The 14,358-nt window shown below is 43.7% G+C and overlaps 2 protein-coding genes across 3 annotated transcripts in view; one reads left to right on the top strand and one right to left on the bottom strand.

The window, feature by feature from the left end:
• Positions 1-3,966: 3,966 nt before the first annotated feature.
• On the bottom strand, positions 3,967-4,683 carry MRPL57 (mitochondrial ribosomal protein L57). Of its 2 annotated transcripts, none has more exons than XM_003796704.3 (2): positions 4,609-4,683; positions 3,967-4,409 (listed from the first exon to the last, which is right to left on the bottom strand). In XM_003796704.3, the coding sequence occupies exon 2, from the start codon at positions 4,402-4,404 to the stop codon at positions 4,096-4,098; it is 309 nt and encodes a 102-aa protein (XP_003796752.1). In that variant the 5' UTR covers positions 4,405-4,409; positions 4,609-4,683; the 3' UTR covers positions 3,967-4,095. The 2 variants fall into 2 exon arrangements, with proteins under 2 accessions (XP_003796752.1, XP_012664953.1); XM_012809499.2 differs by having other exon boundaries at positions 3,967-4,425; positions 4,609-4,670.
• A 169-nt stretch (positions 4,684-4,852) lies between these two features.
• SKA3 (spindle and kinetochore associated complex subunit 3) overlaps positions 4,853-14,358 on the top strand; it is a 29,921-nt gene continuing 20,415 nt past the window's right edge. Inside the window, exons 1-3 of the mRNA XM_003796724.1 lie at positions 4,853-4,955; positions 12,422-12,483; positions 12,591-12,756. Of these exons, the coding sequence (XP_003796772.1) occupies positions 4,853-4,955; positions 12,422-12,483; positions 12,591-12,756 (331 nt within the window). The remainder of the gene's footprint in view (positions 4,956-12,421; positions 12,484-12,590; positions 12,757-14,358) is intronic.

Genomic DNA, 14,358 nt, shown 5'->3' with positions numbered 1-14,358 from the left:
GCCACCCATGTTTCTTCTGGTTTATTCATTAGCTTTACTGGCATTCATCATCCAAGTACTTCCCATTTGAGCTTTTTGGGGGGCTCTTTTCCTCCCTTTTACAGATGTTTGGATTCCATCTTCCCTTTTCTTATGCCATATTTTATCTATTTATTTATTTTAGAGATGAGTCTCAGTCACCTGGGCCAGAGGGCAGTGGTGTCACCACAGCTCACTGCAACCTCAGATTCCTCCCAAGTAGTTGGGACTACAGGCATGAGCCACCACCCCCAGCCTTTGGAATTGTTTTCCAAAATATTGATTGTAATCTTTTTTCTTCTTTAGGGTTAAAATTTTTTTTTAGGGTTAAAATATTTTTAATCTTTTTATTGTCATCTAAGGTTCTGATAGGGAGAAGAGATAAACTTAAGTATTCAATTCATGATTTTAAACTGCAATCCAGGTATAGTATTTGAAAGGAGGGACACATCCTTGATTCAGCAGCTAGGGCGCCTGCCACATACATCGGAATTGGCAGATTCAAATCCAGCCTGGGCCTCCCAAATAACAATGACAACTACAACCAAAAAATAGCCAGGTGTTGTGGTGGGCGCTTGTAGTCCCAGCTACTTGGGAGGCTGAGGCAATAGAATTGCTTAAACCCAAGAGTTTGAGGTTGCTGTGAGCTGTGACGCCACAGTACTCTACCCAGGGTGACAGCTTAAGACTCTGTCTCAAAAAAAAAAAAAAAAAAAATAGGAGAGAAGATGAGATATACAGGAGATCTAGTGCTGTGAACGTGAAAGAGATTCACAGTGATGGGCTTCAATTTTACCCATGAAATATGAGGCTAGGTCACTAGCTGAGGGTAATGATGGACGAGAACCTGGAGGTGAGTAAGGCATCTGGAAGGAGGAAAGGAAAGAGGGCTATCTCAGTGAATGGAAATTAGATGTATGGTGTTATAGGCTGAATTGTGTGTTCCCAAATCCTTTAGTATGTTGAAGTCCTAATCCCTGGTATCTCAGAATGCAACTGTATTTGGAGATAAGGTCCTTAAATGTGGTAATTAAACTAAAATGAGGCTTTAGGGTTGGCCCAAATTCAGTATGGCTGATGACATTTCAAGAAGAGGACATGTGGAAACACAGACTGACACGTGTACACACAGAAGATCAACCATGTGAAAACAGCAAGGAGACAGCCATCCAAAAGCAGTTTTCAGAGAAAACCAAACCTGCCAACACCTGGATCTTGTACTTCTAGCCCTTAGAACTTGTGGGAAAAAACATTTTTGTTTTTAATGGCTGGTGTGGTGGCTTATAATCCTAGCATTCTGGGAGGCCAAGGTGGGTGGATCGCTTAAGCTTAGGAATTGGGAGACCAGCCTGAGCGAGCAAGAGACTCTGTCTCTACTAAAAGTAGAAAAACTAGCAGGAGTTGTGGTAGGCACTGGTAGTCCCAGCTACTAGGGAGACTAAGGCAAAGACATCACTTGAGCCAAACAGTTTGAGGTTGCTATGAGCTATGTTGAGGCCCTGGCACTCTACCCAGGCATGTACTTTCTGCCACTTACTTGCCAGGAAAACTAAGAATCTGCTCAAGGATTAACTCTTGTGAAGCTTTTCCTGACTGCCCAGGCAATGTTGAGAAACAGCCCCATTCCCTGGGCTCAACAATTAAGACAGAGCACCATGAGCTATAAAACAGATGTAAGCCATACATCACACACAGAAATAGGTTGGCACAGATACATTTTGTTATATGTGATTATGAGTTCTGAGGTGGCCATGAACCTTTCCTTACTGGCAAAAAAAGATAAGAGCTATCACTGTTAACAGTTACAGACAAGGAGAAAAGTCACATTTTAACAGCATTGCCTTGGGGAAGTGACTAAAAACTACATGTTATAGTACCTAGTGCTCTGGGTGTTACAGCACCTAGTGCTAGTGTGTGCTATGTTAAATATGGTGCTCAGATAAGCCCAGTCTTAGAATTCTACCTTTACTGTTTCATTAGTTCTGTGAACATGGGAATGTCATTGCTAAGCTTCACTTTCACATCTGTATGAGGATATCTATTTCACAAGATTTTTTTTTTTTTTTAGAAAGTCTCACTTTGTTGTCCTAAGTAGAGTGCCATAGCATCACAGCAACCGCCAGCTCTTGGGCTTAGGTGATTCTCTTGCCTCAGCCTCCTAAGTAGCTGGAACTACAGGCACGGGCCACAACGCCCGGCTATTTTTTTGTTGTTGCAGTTTGGCTGGGGCTGGGTTCCAATCTGCCACCCTCAGTGTATGAGGCCAGTGTTGTATTCACTGAGCCACATGCACTGCCCCCAACCTCCAACTCTTGGGCTTAAGCGATTCTCATGCCTCAGCCTCCCAAGTAGGTGGAACTACAGGTGGCCGCCACAACACCCTGCTGTTTTTTTGTTGTTGTTGTTGTTGCTGTTTTAGCTGGCTAGGGCCGGGTTTGAACTCACCACCCTCAGTATATGGGGCCAGCGCCCTACCCACTGAGCCACAGGCACAACCCACAAGACTTTTTAAAATTAAATAAGATTAACTTTATATTAAAATGTATGTCTTGGCCAGGTACCTGTAATCCTAGCACTCTGGGAGGCTTGGGCAGGTGGATTGCCTGAGCTCACCAGCTAGACCTCATCTCTAAAAATAGCTGGGCATTGCGGCAGTCACCTGTAGTACTCCTAGCTACTCTGGAGGCTGAGGCAAGAGAATCACTTGCACCCAAGAGTTTGAGGTTGCTATGAGCTGTGATACCACAGCATTCTGCAAAGGGTGACAAAGTGAGACTCAAAAAAAATTTTTTTTCAAGTAGTGAATTGTATGCAAAAGTATATTTCAAAAAAGCTATGTTTGTTTATATATGTATTTTTTAAGAGATAGGATCTTGCTGTGTTGTCCAGGCTGTATTCCTAACTCCTTGGTTCAAGTGATCCATGCCCTTGCTGCCAGAGTACCTGGGACTACCAGCAGGCACCACTGCATTCAGCCAAAAAGATGTTTTGTTTTTTGAAGCTATTACCCTGGATAGAGTGCCATAGCATCACAGCTCACAGCAACCTCCAACTCCTGGGCTCAAGTGATTCTCCTGCCTCGGCCTCCCAAGTAGCAGGACTACAGGTGCCCACCACAACGCCAGGCTATTTTTTGGTTGCGGCCGTTGTTGTTTGGAAGCCCCGGGCTGGATTCGAACCTGCCCGCTCAGGTGTATGTAGCTGGCACCTTAGCTGCTTGAGCCACAGGCGCCAAGCCTATTTTTTGTTTTTTTGAGACAGAGTTTCAAGTTGTCGCCCTGGGTAGAGTCCCATGGCGTCACAGCCATTCTCTTGCCTCAGCCTCCAAGTAGCTGGGACTACAGGCGCCCGTCACAACGCCTGGCTGTTTTTTGATTGTGGTTGTCATTGTTGTTTAGTGGGCCCAGGCTGGATTCAAACCCACCAGCGCCGGTGTATATGGCTGGCACCCTAGCTGCTTGAGCTACAGGCGCCACCCCAAAAAACTGTTTTTTTAAAAAACCTTCGGGTAAATGCCTTTTAGTGAATTTACTTTATCTTTTTTTTTTTTTAAAGACAGTCTCTGTCACCCTGTGTAGAGTACAGTGGCATCATCTTACTTTTACTTCATTTAAATGTCCACTTTTAGTAGTGAAATCTCAGAAAAATGTTATTTATATGAGTGTGTTTAACTGAAACAGTCGTTTCCATTTAAGTTTAGGTGATTATCCTTGACAGAAGGTAAGTAAGGTTGCATAATAAAACCTGCATTAAATCTCACAGGTAAGCAGTGACCCCAAATCGTAGTTTTGAGGCTTACAAGCAGCTTTCCTTCAAAATACACTTTACATCATCTATGGCTCCGGAGATCCCTATCTTCCTATCAGGCTTAAGATACAAGAAATAGGACAGTTATTATTTTAAGTTATTAGGGCGTTTAGAGCCCCATATATTCAGTATGCAGGCCACCACGCTCAAGTTCCTTTTAATAAGATTGGTCCAAACGCTCACATTATAGGAAGGCTAGTCTTTCAGTTCCAGGAGCAGGCAGACAGGGCAGCCCCGTGACGTACAAAATCGAGGGGTGACGGCTCAGGGTTAGGACCATTTCTTGGTGACATTGAGATGGCTGAGCTGGTCTGCAACCAATCTGTGCGGAGGGAACTTGGAAGTGGCGGCCGCCTTGATGGCCTCAAAGGCCTGGGCCTTGCGCGCCGCGGCGTGGCCATACTCCTGCTCGGCAGTCATGTAAGGCATGCTCAGCCAATAGTGGTTCTCCGCCTCGATCTCCAGGCGCCGGATCATTCCCTGCTTCGCGTGCCACGATACGAACCGCGGCCGCCGGTGCTTCCCGATCCACTGCCGGCCAGGAATGCGGCCGCGCCGAAGGAGGGCGGTCAGGAACATGGTGCCTGCCGAGGAGAGGAGCTAGAAGCCAGAGACGCTAGCAGCTGGTATGCGGTCCTGCTCACACGCCACCCTCCTCCCGCCGCCTACAGGCGTCCCCGAGAACGCGCAATGCCCCCCACTCCGCGCGCAAGAAATAGGAATCCAGAGGATGGTGGCCAGCGCAAGAACCTCCTGGAGCATGGAATGGGCCCAGCAACTCACCGGACGCGTCACGATACAGTCTGCGTCCTCCAAGCGGCAGGCGCTGTGGCAGGAGGGCGCCGCTACCACAGGATCGCCCAGTCTCTTCGCGCGAGACTTTGCTCTCTCACGAGAGTACATTTCGCGTCTGCGCAGAACCGAAGCTACGTAGTCCTCTAGAGATTCAAATTGGTGGCGGGCAGGTCTGAACCTCCTGACGAAGTCCGCTAGTACCTGGAGCTCTGCGCCGCGGTATTGTTTACCAATGGACCTGATCCGGAGCTTCTGCGGGAAGCTGCGGTCTCTGGCTAGCACCCTAGACTGCGAGACGGCCCGGCTGCGGCGAGCGCTGGATGGAGAGGAAAGCGGTGAGTGGGGTTGCGGGCCTGGGCGCGCGGCTCTGGGACCCCCAGGTGTGGCGGGCGGTAGGGCAGCACCAGGGGAAACGAAGGGACTTAAAGGAATGGGCATGCTTTCGCGTCACATGTAATATTGTGTGCTTGTTAATCAGATACCATATAAAGAAAATTATACAGTGCAGCTTTTGGCATTATTCTTTATACTTTACACGTATATAGCGACTTCTCTCGCCTAAATTGTCCACAGTTATAGTGAACACCTGTATTTTCCCAGTAAACCAACCATGTTGCCAACACAAATGCTAGTTAGTATTCAGTACTGCTGGGGGGGGAGGGGGTTAATAAAGTAACATTCATCACCACTCACCGTTACATTAGAGATTTTAAGCTTTATTTTTTAGAGACAGAGTCTCACTTTGTCTCCCTCCGTAGAGTGGTGTGGCGTCACAGCTCACGGCAACCTCCAGTTCTTGGGCTTAGGCGATTCTCTTGCCCCAGCCTCCGGAGTAGCTGGTACTACAGGGGCCTGCCACAATGCCTGGCTATTTTTTTGTTGCAGTTTGGCCGGGGCCGGGTTTGAATCCGCCACCCTCGGTGTCTGGGACCAGCGCCCTACTCACTGAGCCTCAGGCACGGCCCGAGATTTTATGTTTTTACAAAGGTAGTTCAGATTTAGAGATTTATTTCATAAATGTCATAACTGTAATGCATCGTAAAATGTTGCACCGTATTGACTTATTTTACTTTAATTGTATTAGAATAGATCTCCAACTATTTGAAAAAAAATTTTTTTGTCTGGCTTGGCGCCCACAGCTCAGTGAGTAGGGCACCGGCCACATACACGAAGGCTGGTGGGTTTAAGCCTGGCCTGGGCCTGCTAAACAACAATGACAAGTGCAACAACAACAAAAATAGCTGGGCAGTGTGGCGGGCGCCTGTAGTCCCAGCTACTTGGGAGGCAGAGGCAAGAGAATTGCTGAAGCCCAAGAGTTGGAGGTTGCTGTGAGCTTTGATGCCATAGCACTCTGCTGAGGGTGACAAAATGAGGCTGTCTCAAAAAATAAATAAGTAATAAGTTTTTTTTTCTTTTGAGACAGGGTTTCACTGTTGCCTTGGGTAGAATGCCGCTTCTGCCCACCTCATAACAATCTCGAACTGCTGGGCTCAAGTGATCCTCCTGCCTCAGCCTCCCAAGTAGCTGGGCTACAGACTCCTAGGACAACACCCAGCTACTGTTTTCTATTTTTAGTAGGAATGGGTCTTATTCTTGTCTAGGCTGGTCTCCAACTCCTAAGCTCAAGCAGTCCTCCCTCTTCAGCCTCTCAGAGTGCTAGGATTACAGGCATGAGCCACTGTGTCCAGCCTGAAGATGTTTTGTGCACTGTAGGAAATTTGAGATATGGAAAAGTAGAAAAAGATTGATAAATTGATAAAAAAGATAAATATTGTCCATAACTCTACCACTTGAAGACACCACTATTATTAATATTTTAGGAGTTTTTCTACTTTTTTTTTTGGAAACAGTCTCACTTTGTTCCCCTGGGTAGAGTGCTGTGGCATCGTGGTAGCTCACAGCAGCCTCAAACTGTTGTGCTCAAATGATCTTCTTGCCTCAGCCTCCCAAGTAACTGGAGACTACAGGTGCCTACCTCAACAACCGGCCATTTTTAGAGACAAGGATCTCACTCTTGCTCACTTTGGTCTGGAACTCTTGAACTCAGGCGATTCACCCGCCTTAGCCTCCCAGAGTGCTAAGATTATAGGTGTGAGCCACCTTGCCTGGCTGTGCCACTCTTATTTTATGGCTTTTTTGTTTTTATTTTGTTGATATAGTGGAGATAATAAAAATAGACACAAAATTGCATTAATATTTTTGGATTCTTGGTATATGCTGAATTGCTTTCCACAAAGCTTGTGCTAAGGGCGGCGCCTGTGGCTCAGTGAGTAGGGCGCTGGCCCCATATACTGAAGGTGGCAGGTTTGAACCCTGCAACGGCCAAACTGCACCAAAAAATAGCCGGGCATTGTAGTGGGTGCCTATATTCCAGGTACTGGGGAGGCTGAGGCAAAAGACCCCACTAAGCGCAAGAGCTGGAGGTTGCTGTGAGCTGTGACATCACAGTACTCTACTGAGGGTGACAAAATGAGACTCTGTCTCAAAAAAAAAAAAAAAAGGTTGTGCTAAGTTACCTTAGCAACATATTACCTCTGCACAAACTCTGCATTTCCTTTTGTTTTTACAAGAAAAGGTTAGAATCGTTCCTGGCCCATATGTATTACAGAAAATATGGAATTGTAGTAATTTGAGAAGATGATCTCAGTTTCACCTTTTATGATCACAGTGCTGAATAATTAAATTGATTGGCTTCTAAATATCTTTGTCTGGTGCAGTGGCTCACACCTGTAATCATTACAGTTACTTTTTGTAATGTGCTTTGGGAAGTGGACGCAGGAGGATAACTTGAAGCTAGAAGTTTGAGACCAGCCTGAACAATACAGTAAGACCTCATCTCTACAAAAATTGGAAAATTAGCTGGGCATAGTGGTGCAGACCTGTAGTCCCAGCTAGTCAGGAGACTGAGGCAGGAGGATTGTTTGAGGCTACAGTGAGCTATGATGACACCACTGCACTCTAGCCTGGGTGATAGAACAAGACACTGTCTCAAAAAAAGAAATGTAATTCAAATACCATAAAAATCATTTAAAGGATATAATTCACTGGGTTTTAAGACATTCACAGAGTTTTCCACCAATATAACAAAAAGTTTAGATTTTCATCACTCTGAAAAGAAACTCCTGTGCCCATTTAGTCACTTATGACCACTTTCACCACACCAGCTAACTGATTTTCTGTATCTGTAGATTTGCCTGTACTGGACATTTCATATAAATGGAATCATACATTATGTAGTTTTTTGTGACTGAGTAATTTCACTTAGTATAATGTTTCAATGTCCATCCATGTTGTAGCATATATCATGGTTCCATTTCTTTGCTGAGTAATAATCCATTGTATGGATATATCATACAGACATTTGTCTTCTACTTTTTGGCTACTATAGTATTGCTGTAAGCATTCATGTGAAAGGTTTTTTTTCTCTTCTCTCGAGACAGAGTCTCACTATGTCACCCTCAGTAGAGTGCTATGGCATCATAGCTCACAGCAACCTCAAACTCTTGAGCTTAAGCGATTCTCCTGCCTCAGCCTCCCACGTAGCTGGGATTACAGGCCCCCACCACAATGCCTGGGTATTTTTTTGTTATTGTTGTTCAAGAGGCCTGGGCCCGGTTCAGACCCACCAACCCCTGTGTATGTGGCCAGTGCCCTAACCACTGAGATATGGGCATCAAGCCTCATGTGAAAGTTTTTGTATGAAGGTGTTTTCCGTTCTCTTGGGCATATACCCAGAGGTGGAATTGCTAAGTCATATGGTAACTCTATGTTTAACTTTTTGAGGAGCTGTCAAATTGTTTTTTGAAATGGCTGTACTGTTTTATATTTCTATCATCAATGAGTAAAGATTTCAGTTTCTCCATATCTCACCATCATATGTTACTTATCTTTCTTATTATACTCTCATGAATATGAAATGGAATCTTATTGTAGTTTTGATTCGCATCTCCCTAATGAATCTTGGTCAACTTTAAACAGGTAGAAGGAGAAGATCTTCAGATGAGATATCCCTGAGAAAAGAAATAAAATCCTTTTAAAAATTAATTTGCATTATAAATATAACCAACTGATTAATGTCAAAGGTAACAGTGCACTAGATAAAGGATGTCTTTTCAGTAAGTGGTACAAGGTCAGTTGTATGTCTTTATGGAAAGAAAGAATAGATCTTCATCTTTACTTAACAGCATCCACAAAAATCAAAGCCAGGCTCCATGCCTATAGCTCAGTGGTTAGGGCACCAGCCACATGCACCAGGGCTGGTGGGCTTGAATCTGGCCGAGGCCTGCTAAACAACAACAACAAAAAAAAAAAATAGCCAGGTGTCGTGGCAGGCACCTGTAGTCCCAGCTAATAGGGAGGCTGAGGCAAGAGAATTGCTTTAGCCCAAGAGTTTGAGGTTGCTATGAGCTGTGACCCCAGGGCACTCTACTGAGGCGACATAGTGAAGACTCTGTTCCCAAAAAAAAAAAAAAAAATCAAATCCAGATGCAAAGAGTAAAAGCTCTTAGAAATAAAAATGAAAGATACATTTGTATTAGACCGGGCGCAGTGGCTCATCCTTGTAATGCCAGCACTCTGGGAGGCTTAGGTGGGTGAATTGCCTGAGCTCAGGAGTCTGGGACTCCATCTCTAAAAATACCTAGGTGCTATGGCTGGTGCCTGTAATCCTAGCTGAGGAGGCTGAGGCAAAAGGATCACTTAAGCCCAAGTATTTGAGGTTACTGTGAGCTGTGACACTGTTGCACTCCACAGAGGGCAACAAAGTGACACTCTGTCTCAAAAAAAAAAAAAAAAAGATCCATGTGTATTATCATTGGTAAGGATTTTTTATTTTTTTTTATTTATTTTTTTTTTAATTTCTTTATTTTATTTTTTTTGTTGTTGCAGTTTTTGGCCAAGGCTGGGTTTGAACCCACCACCTCTGGCATATGGGGCTGGCGCCCTACTCCTTGAGCCACAGGCACTACCCGGTAAGGATTTTTTAAACAGGAACCAAAGAGTGCTTGTCATAAAGGAAAAACTTGATAAGTAGGACTACATTAAAATTAAGAAAGTATGGTTATCAAAATGAAGAGGTGAAAAAGCAGATTATAGAGTGGGAGAAGATACTGCTGTACGTACGTCTGACAAAAGACTTGTATCCAGGTGGTGCCCAAAGCTCAGAGAGTAGGGCACCAGCCACGTACTCCAATGCAGGCAGGTTCGAACCTAGCCCAGGCCTGCTAAACAACAATGATGACTGCATCAACAACAAAAAAACAGCTGGGCATTATGATGGGCACCTATAGTCCCAGCTACTTGGGAGTCTGAGGCAAGAGAATTGCTTAAGCCCAAGAGTTGCTGTAAGCTGTGATACTACAGCACTCTACAGAGGGTGACAAAGTGAGACTCTGTCTCAAAAAAAAAAAAAAGACTTGTATGCAAAATGTATAGACACTATCTATAAATTACTAAAAAGCAGACAATGCAGTAGAAAAAATGCAAAACTCTTAAATTGACGCTACAAAGGAAATTACCTTCAGATGTCCATTACACGTATGGAAAGACATTATTTTCATTAGTCCTCAAGGGAATACAACTTCTATCCCAGTGCAGGCAGCAGATGAGGAAACCCCAACCACTGCTACTCTTTTTCCACCAGCCAAGAAGATTGCAGGTGTTCAGATTGAGCATGCCTACCAAAAGCAGCCAACCGTCTTCCAAAACATGAAGAGGGTCCTGCTGGGAGAAACTGTCAAGGAGAAGAATACCACAAGAACATCAATCTAGGCTTCAAGTCACCTGAAGAGGCCTTTGAGGATACCTTCATTGACAAGAAAAGCCCTTCACTGGTCATGTCTCCATCTACAGGGGATCCTGTTCAACTGTGGTCTAAATGAAGATGCAGAGGACCATTGTCATCTGGGGAATTTACTACATCCACAAGAAGCTCCCCAAGAACATGTCCACGCACCTGTCCTCGTGTCAGATGGGTGACTTTGTCATAGTAGTGAGTACCAACCCCAGAGCAAGATGGTACATGTCAGTATCCTGTATTGCACCAGGAAGCAATTACAGAAGTTCTAAGATAGGACATCTGCCCACTTCCCAAAATGAAATATTTTCTCGTTGGAAAAATCACAATGCGGCTCAAGCGGCTAAGGCTCCAGCCACATACACCTAAGGTGGTGGGTTCGAATCCAGCCTGAGCCACCAAACAACAGTGACGGCTACAACCAAAAACATAGCTGGGTGTTGTGGCAAGCACCTGTGATCCCAGCTGCTTGGGAGGCGGAGGCAGGAGACTCACTTGAGCCCAGGAGTTGGAGGTTGCTGTGAGCTGTGATGCCACAGCACTCTACCCAGGGTGATAGCTTGAACCTCTGTCTCATAAAAAAAAAAGAAAAATCACAATGCAGTACAGTTACCCACCAAGAACAGTAAAATGAAAAAAATACCAAGTGTTTGCAAAGATATGGAACAAATGCAGTTTTCACACACTGCCAGTAGGAATATAAATTTATTTATTTTATTCTTTTTTGAGACAGAGTCTGTTGCCCTGGGTAGAGTGCCATGGTGTCACAACTCACAGCAACCTCAAATTCTTGGGCTTACGCAATTCTCTTGCCTCAGCTTCCCAAGTAGCTGGGACTACAGGCATCTGCCACAACACCTGACTATTTTTTGGCTGTAGTTGTCATTGTTATTTGGCAGGCCGGGGCTGGATTCGAACCGGCACCAGCTCCGTTGTATGAGGCTGGCGCCCTAGCTGCATGAGCTACAGTTTCTGTTGGTCAACGTCTGCTAAAGTTGACTGTATGCATAGTCTGACACTTTTTAAAGTCTTGGTCTCTTGCATACAGAAATGTGAAAACATTGGTACCAAAGACATGTTTTAGAAAGTTCAAAGCAAGAGTATTCCTAAGCTGGGTGAGGTGGCTAACATCTACCTGTAATCAGCACTTGGGAGGCCACGGAGGGTAATCTGCTTGAGCTCATGAGTTTGAGACCAGCCTGAGCAAGGGTGAGATCCCATCTCAAAGAAAATAGCTGGGCATTGTGGCAGAAGCCAGTAGTCCCAGGTATTTGGGAGGCTGAGGCAAGAGAATCGCTTAAGCCCAAGAGTTTGAGGTTGCTGTGAGCTGTGACACTTTGGCACTCTACTACATGGATGTATTAGATTATGAATATGGAGGAGTGTCACCAAGCATGCTTGAGTTATCACAAATGAGTACCTAATGTATGAATCCATTAAATAAATTCACAAACAAGCAAAACCACTTCATGGTGTTAGAAATCATATTTACCCTTGGAGAGGAGAGACTATAGGAGGCTTCTAGAGTTCTAACATGTTCTGGTCTCCTTCCTTTCCTGATGAACTGAGGGCTGTTTATGCAGGTGTGTTCATTTTATAAAGTTTATCAAGCTGTATACTTATGATTTGTTTACTTTATGTTAAATACTCATATGTTGCTTAATAATGACAATACAAGAAACAAGTGATTTCATCCTTGTGCATAGAGCACTTACACAAACCTAGGTATATAACTTACTGCACACCTAGGCTATACTAAAATGTTACTGTACTGAATACTGTAGGCAATTGTAGCATAAGGGTAAGTAATTGTGTAGACATGTCTAAACATAGAAAAGGTACAGAAAAATACAGTATTTTAATCTTAAAGGACTACCATCATAAATGTGATCCATCATTGGCCAAAATGTCATTATGTGGCACATGACTATATACTAAATTTTCTATATTTTTCTCCCTTTTCCTCACATTTATTGGACTTTTTTCCTTTCAATATTCATGTTGAAGGCCTTGAAGATTATCCAGTGACAATTTTACATGACCTTCATTCAGAAGTCCAGGCTCTAAAGGTATCTCTCCTATATATTAATGTATCATTTTTCTGTGGTAATTTTTTTGGACCTATATAGACTTAGAAGTTAGAGAAATTATAATGTACTTTCTTTCCCTATAAAAGGATGATGTTAATATTCTTCTTGACAAAGCAAGATTGGAAAGTCAGAACAACTTTGGTTTCATAAAGGCAACAAAAGTGCTGATGGAAAAAAATTCAATGGATATTATGGAAATAAAAGAGTTTTTCCAGAGGTATGGATATACTCCACGTGTCAAGAAAAATTCAGGTTTGAATAACTTTCATTTTATAGCACTTGTTTAAAAAGGCAGCATGATTAACTAAGACAACTGTAGGCTTAGCTATGATTTTGAGTTTTGGCTCTGCCATTATCTGACCATTTAACAAACATTTATTTGAGCCAAACACAGTGGCTCATGCCTGTAATCCTAGCACTCTGGGAGGCCGAGGCAGGAGAGTACCTTGAGCTCAGGAATTCAAGACCAGCCTGGGCAAGAGCAAGAACCCATCTTTACTAAAAATAGAAAAATTAGCAGGTGTGTGGTGGATGCCTATAGTCCCAGTTACTTGGGAGGCTGAGGCAGGAGGATCACTTGAGCCCAAGAGATTAAGGTTGCTGTGATCTAGGCTGATGCCACAGCATTCAAACCTAGATAACAGTGAGACTCTGCTCCAGTGACCAAAAAAAAAAAAAAATGTATTCAACCCTCACTGTGTGCTGGATCGCTGGATACATTCAAGTGTATTATACAGTACAATTATACTGCTGATCGGTAGTACAATATGAAGACAGCCCTTGCTCTCCTTTCCAAAATGCTAGATGAGAGCTAACGCAGTGCCAGGTGAAAGTTCTTTGAGCTATTTAAATGAGAGAGTAGGCTGGGCATAGTGGCTCACACCTGTAACTAGCACTTTGGGAGGCCAAACTTTGAGAGCAGCCTGAAAAGCATAGCAAGACCCTGTGTCTACAAAAATTAGAAAATTTAGCCAGGTATGATGGTGGACAACTGTAGTCCCAGCTACTTAAGAGGCTGAAGCAGGAGTATCATTTGAGCCCAGGAATTTGATGTTGCTGTGACCTATGATGACATCACTGCAGTTTATCCCAAGCAACAGAACAAGATCCCATCTCAAAAATAAATAAATAAATACAAAATAAGTCTCCATGACTTAGGATAGGTGGTTTGTACTAAGCCCTGCCAATATAATAGCTGAGAGACCTATTTCACTTTTCTTATACTTATTTTCCTCTTCTGTAGAATGAGAGATTTTGGCTGTATAAGTTGATAAAGTCCTTTTCTTGGTTTTAAAGTTTTAATGAAGGGTAGGATAGCATAGTGGTTTAGAATTTGACCAAAAATGTTTTGAGTTTTTTTGTTGTTTGTTTGTTTAGACAGAGTCTCACTTTGTTGCCCCCAGTAAAGTGCTGTGGTGTGATATTATAGCTCACAGCAACCTCAAACTCTTGGGCTCAAGTGATTCTCTTGACTACAGGTGCCCACCACAGTGCCTGGCTACTTTTAGAGACGAGTCTTGCTCTGGCTCAGGCTAGTCTTGAACCTGTAAGCTCAGGCAATCTACCACCTCAGCCTACCCAAGCTAGGATTACAGGCATGAGCCACCACACTTGGCAAATGCTTGAATTTAAATGTGTATTTTATCACTTAATAGCTGTATTATCTTTGTCAAGTTACTTAAACTTGTGTGTCCATTTTCCGTCTATAAAGTGGAGATATTTAATGTGTCTACCTCATGAGGTTATATAAGAATTAAATGAGAAGGCTCGGCGCCTATAGCTCAACCGGCTAAGGCGCCAGCCACGTACACCTAAGGTGGCGGGTTCGAATCCCCAGCCCGGACCCGCCAAACA

Source organism: Otolemur garnettii, unplaced genomic scaffold (assembly GCF_000181295.1).
Source record: "Otolemur garnettii isolate 467f Iridium unplaced genomic scaffold, OtoGar3 scaffold00106, whole genome shotgun sequence".
Classification (NCBI taxonomy): domain Eukaryota; kingdom Metazoa; phylum Chordata; class Mammalia; order Primates; family Galagidae; genus Otolemur; species Otolemur garnettii.
This window is presented reverse-complemented; position numbering and strand designations above follow the sequence as displayed.

Coding starts and splice junctions, on each gene's coding strand:
- MRPL57 (XM_003796704.3), bottom strand. CDS start 4,404: ATGTTCCTGACCGCCCTCCTTCGGCGCGGCCGCATTCCTGGCCGGCAG.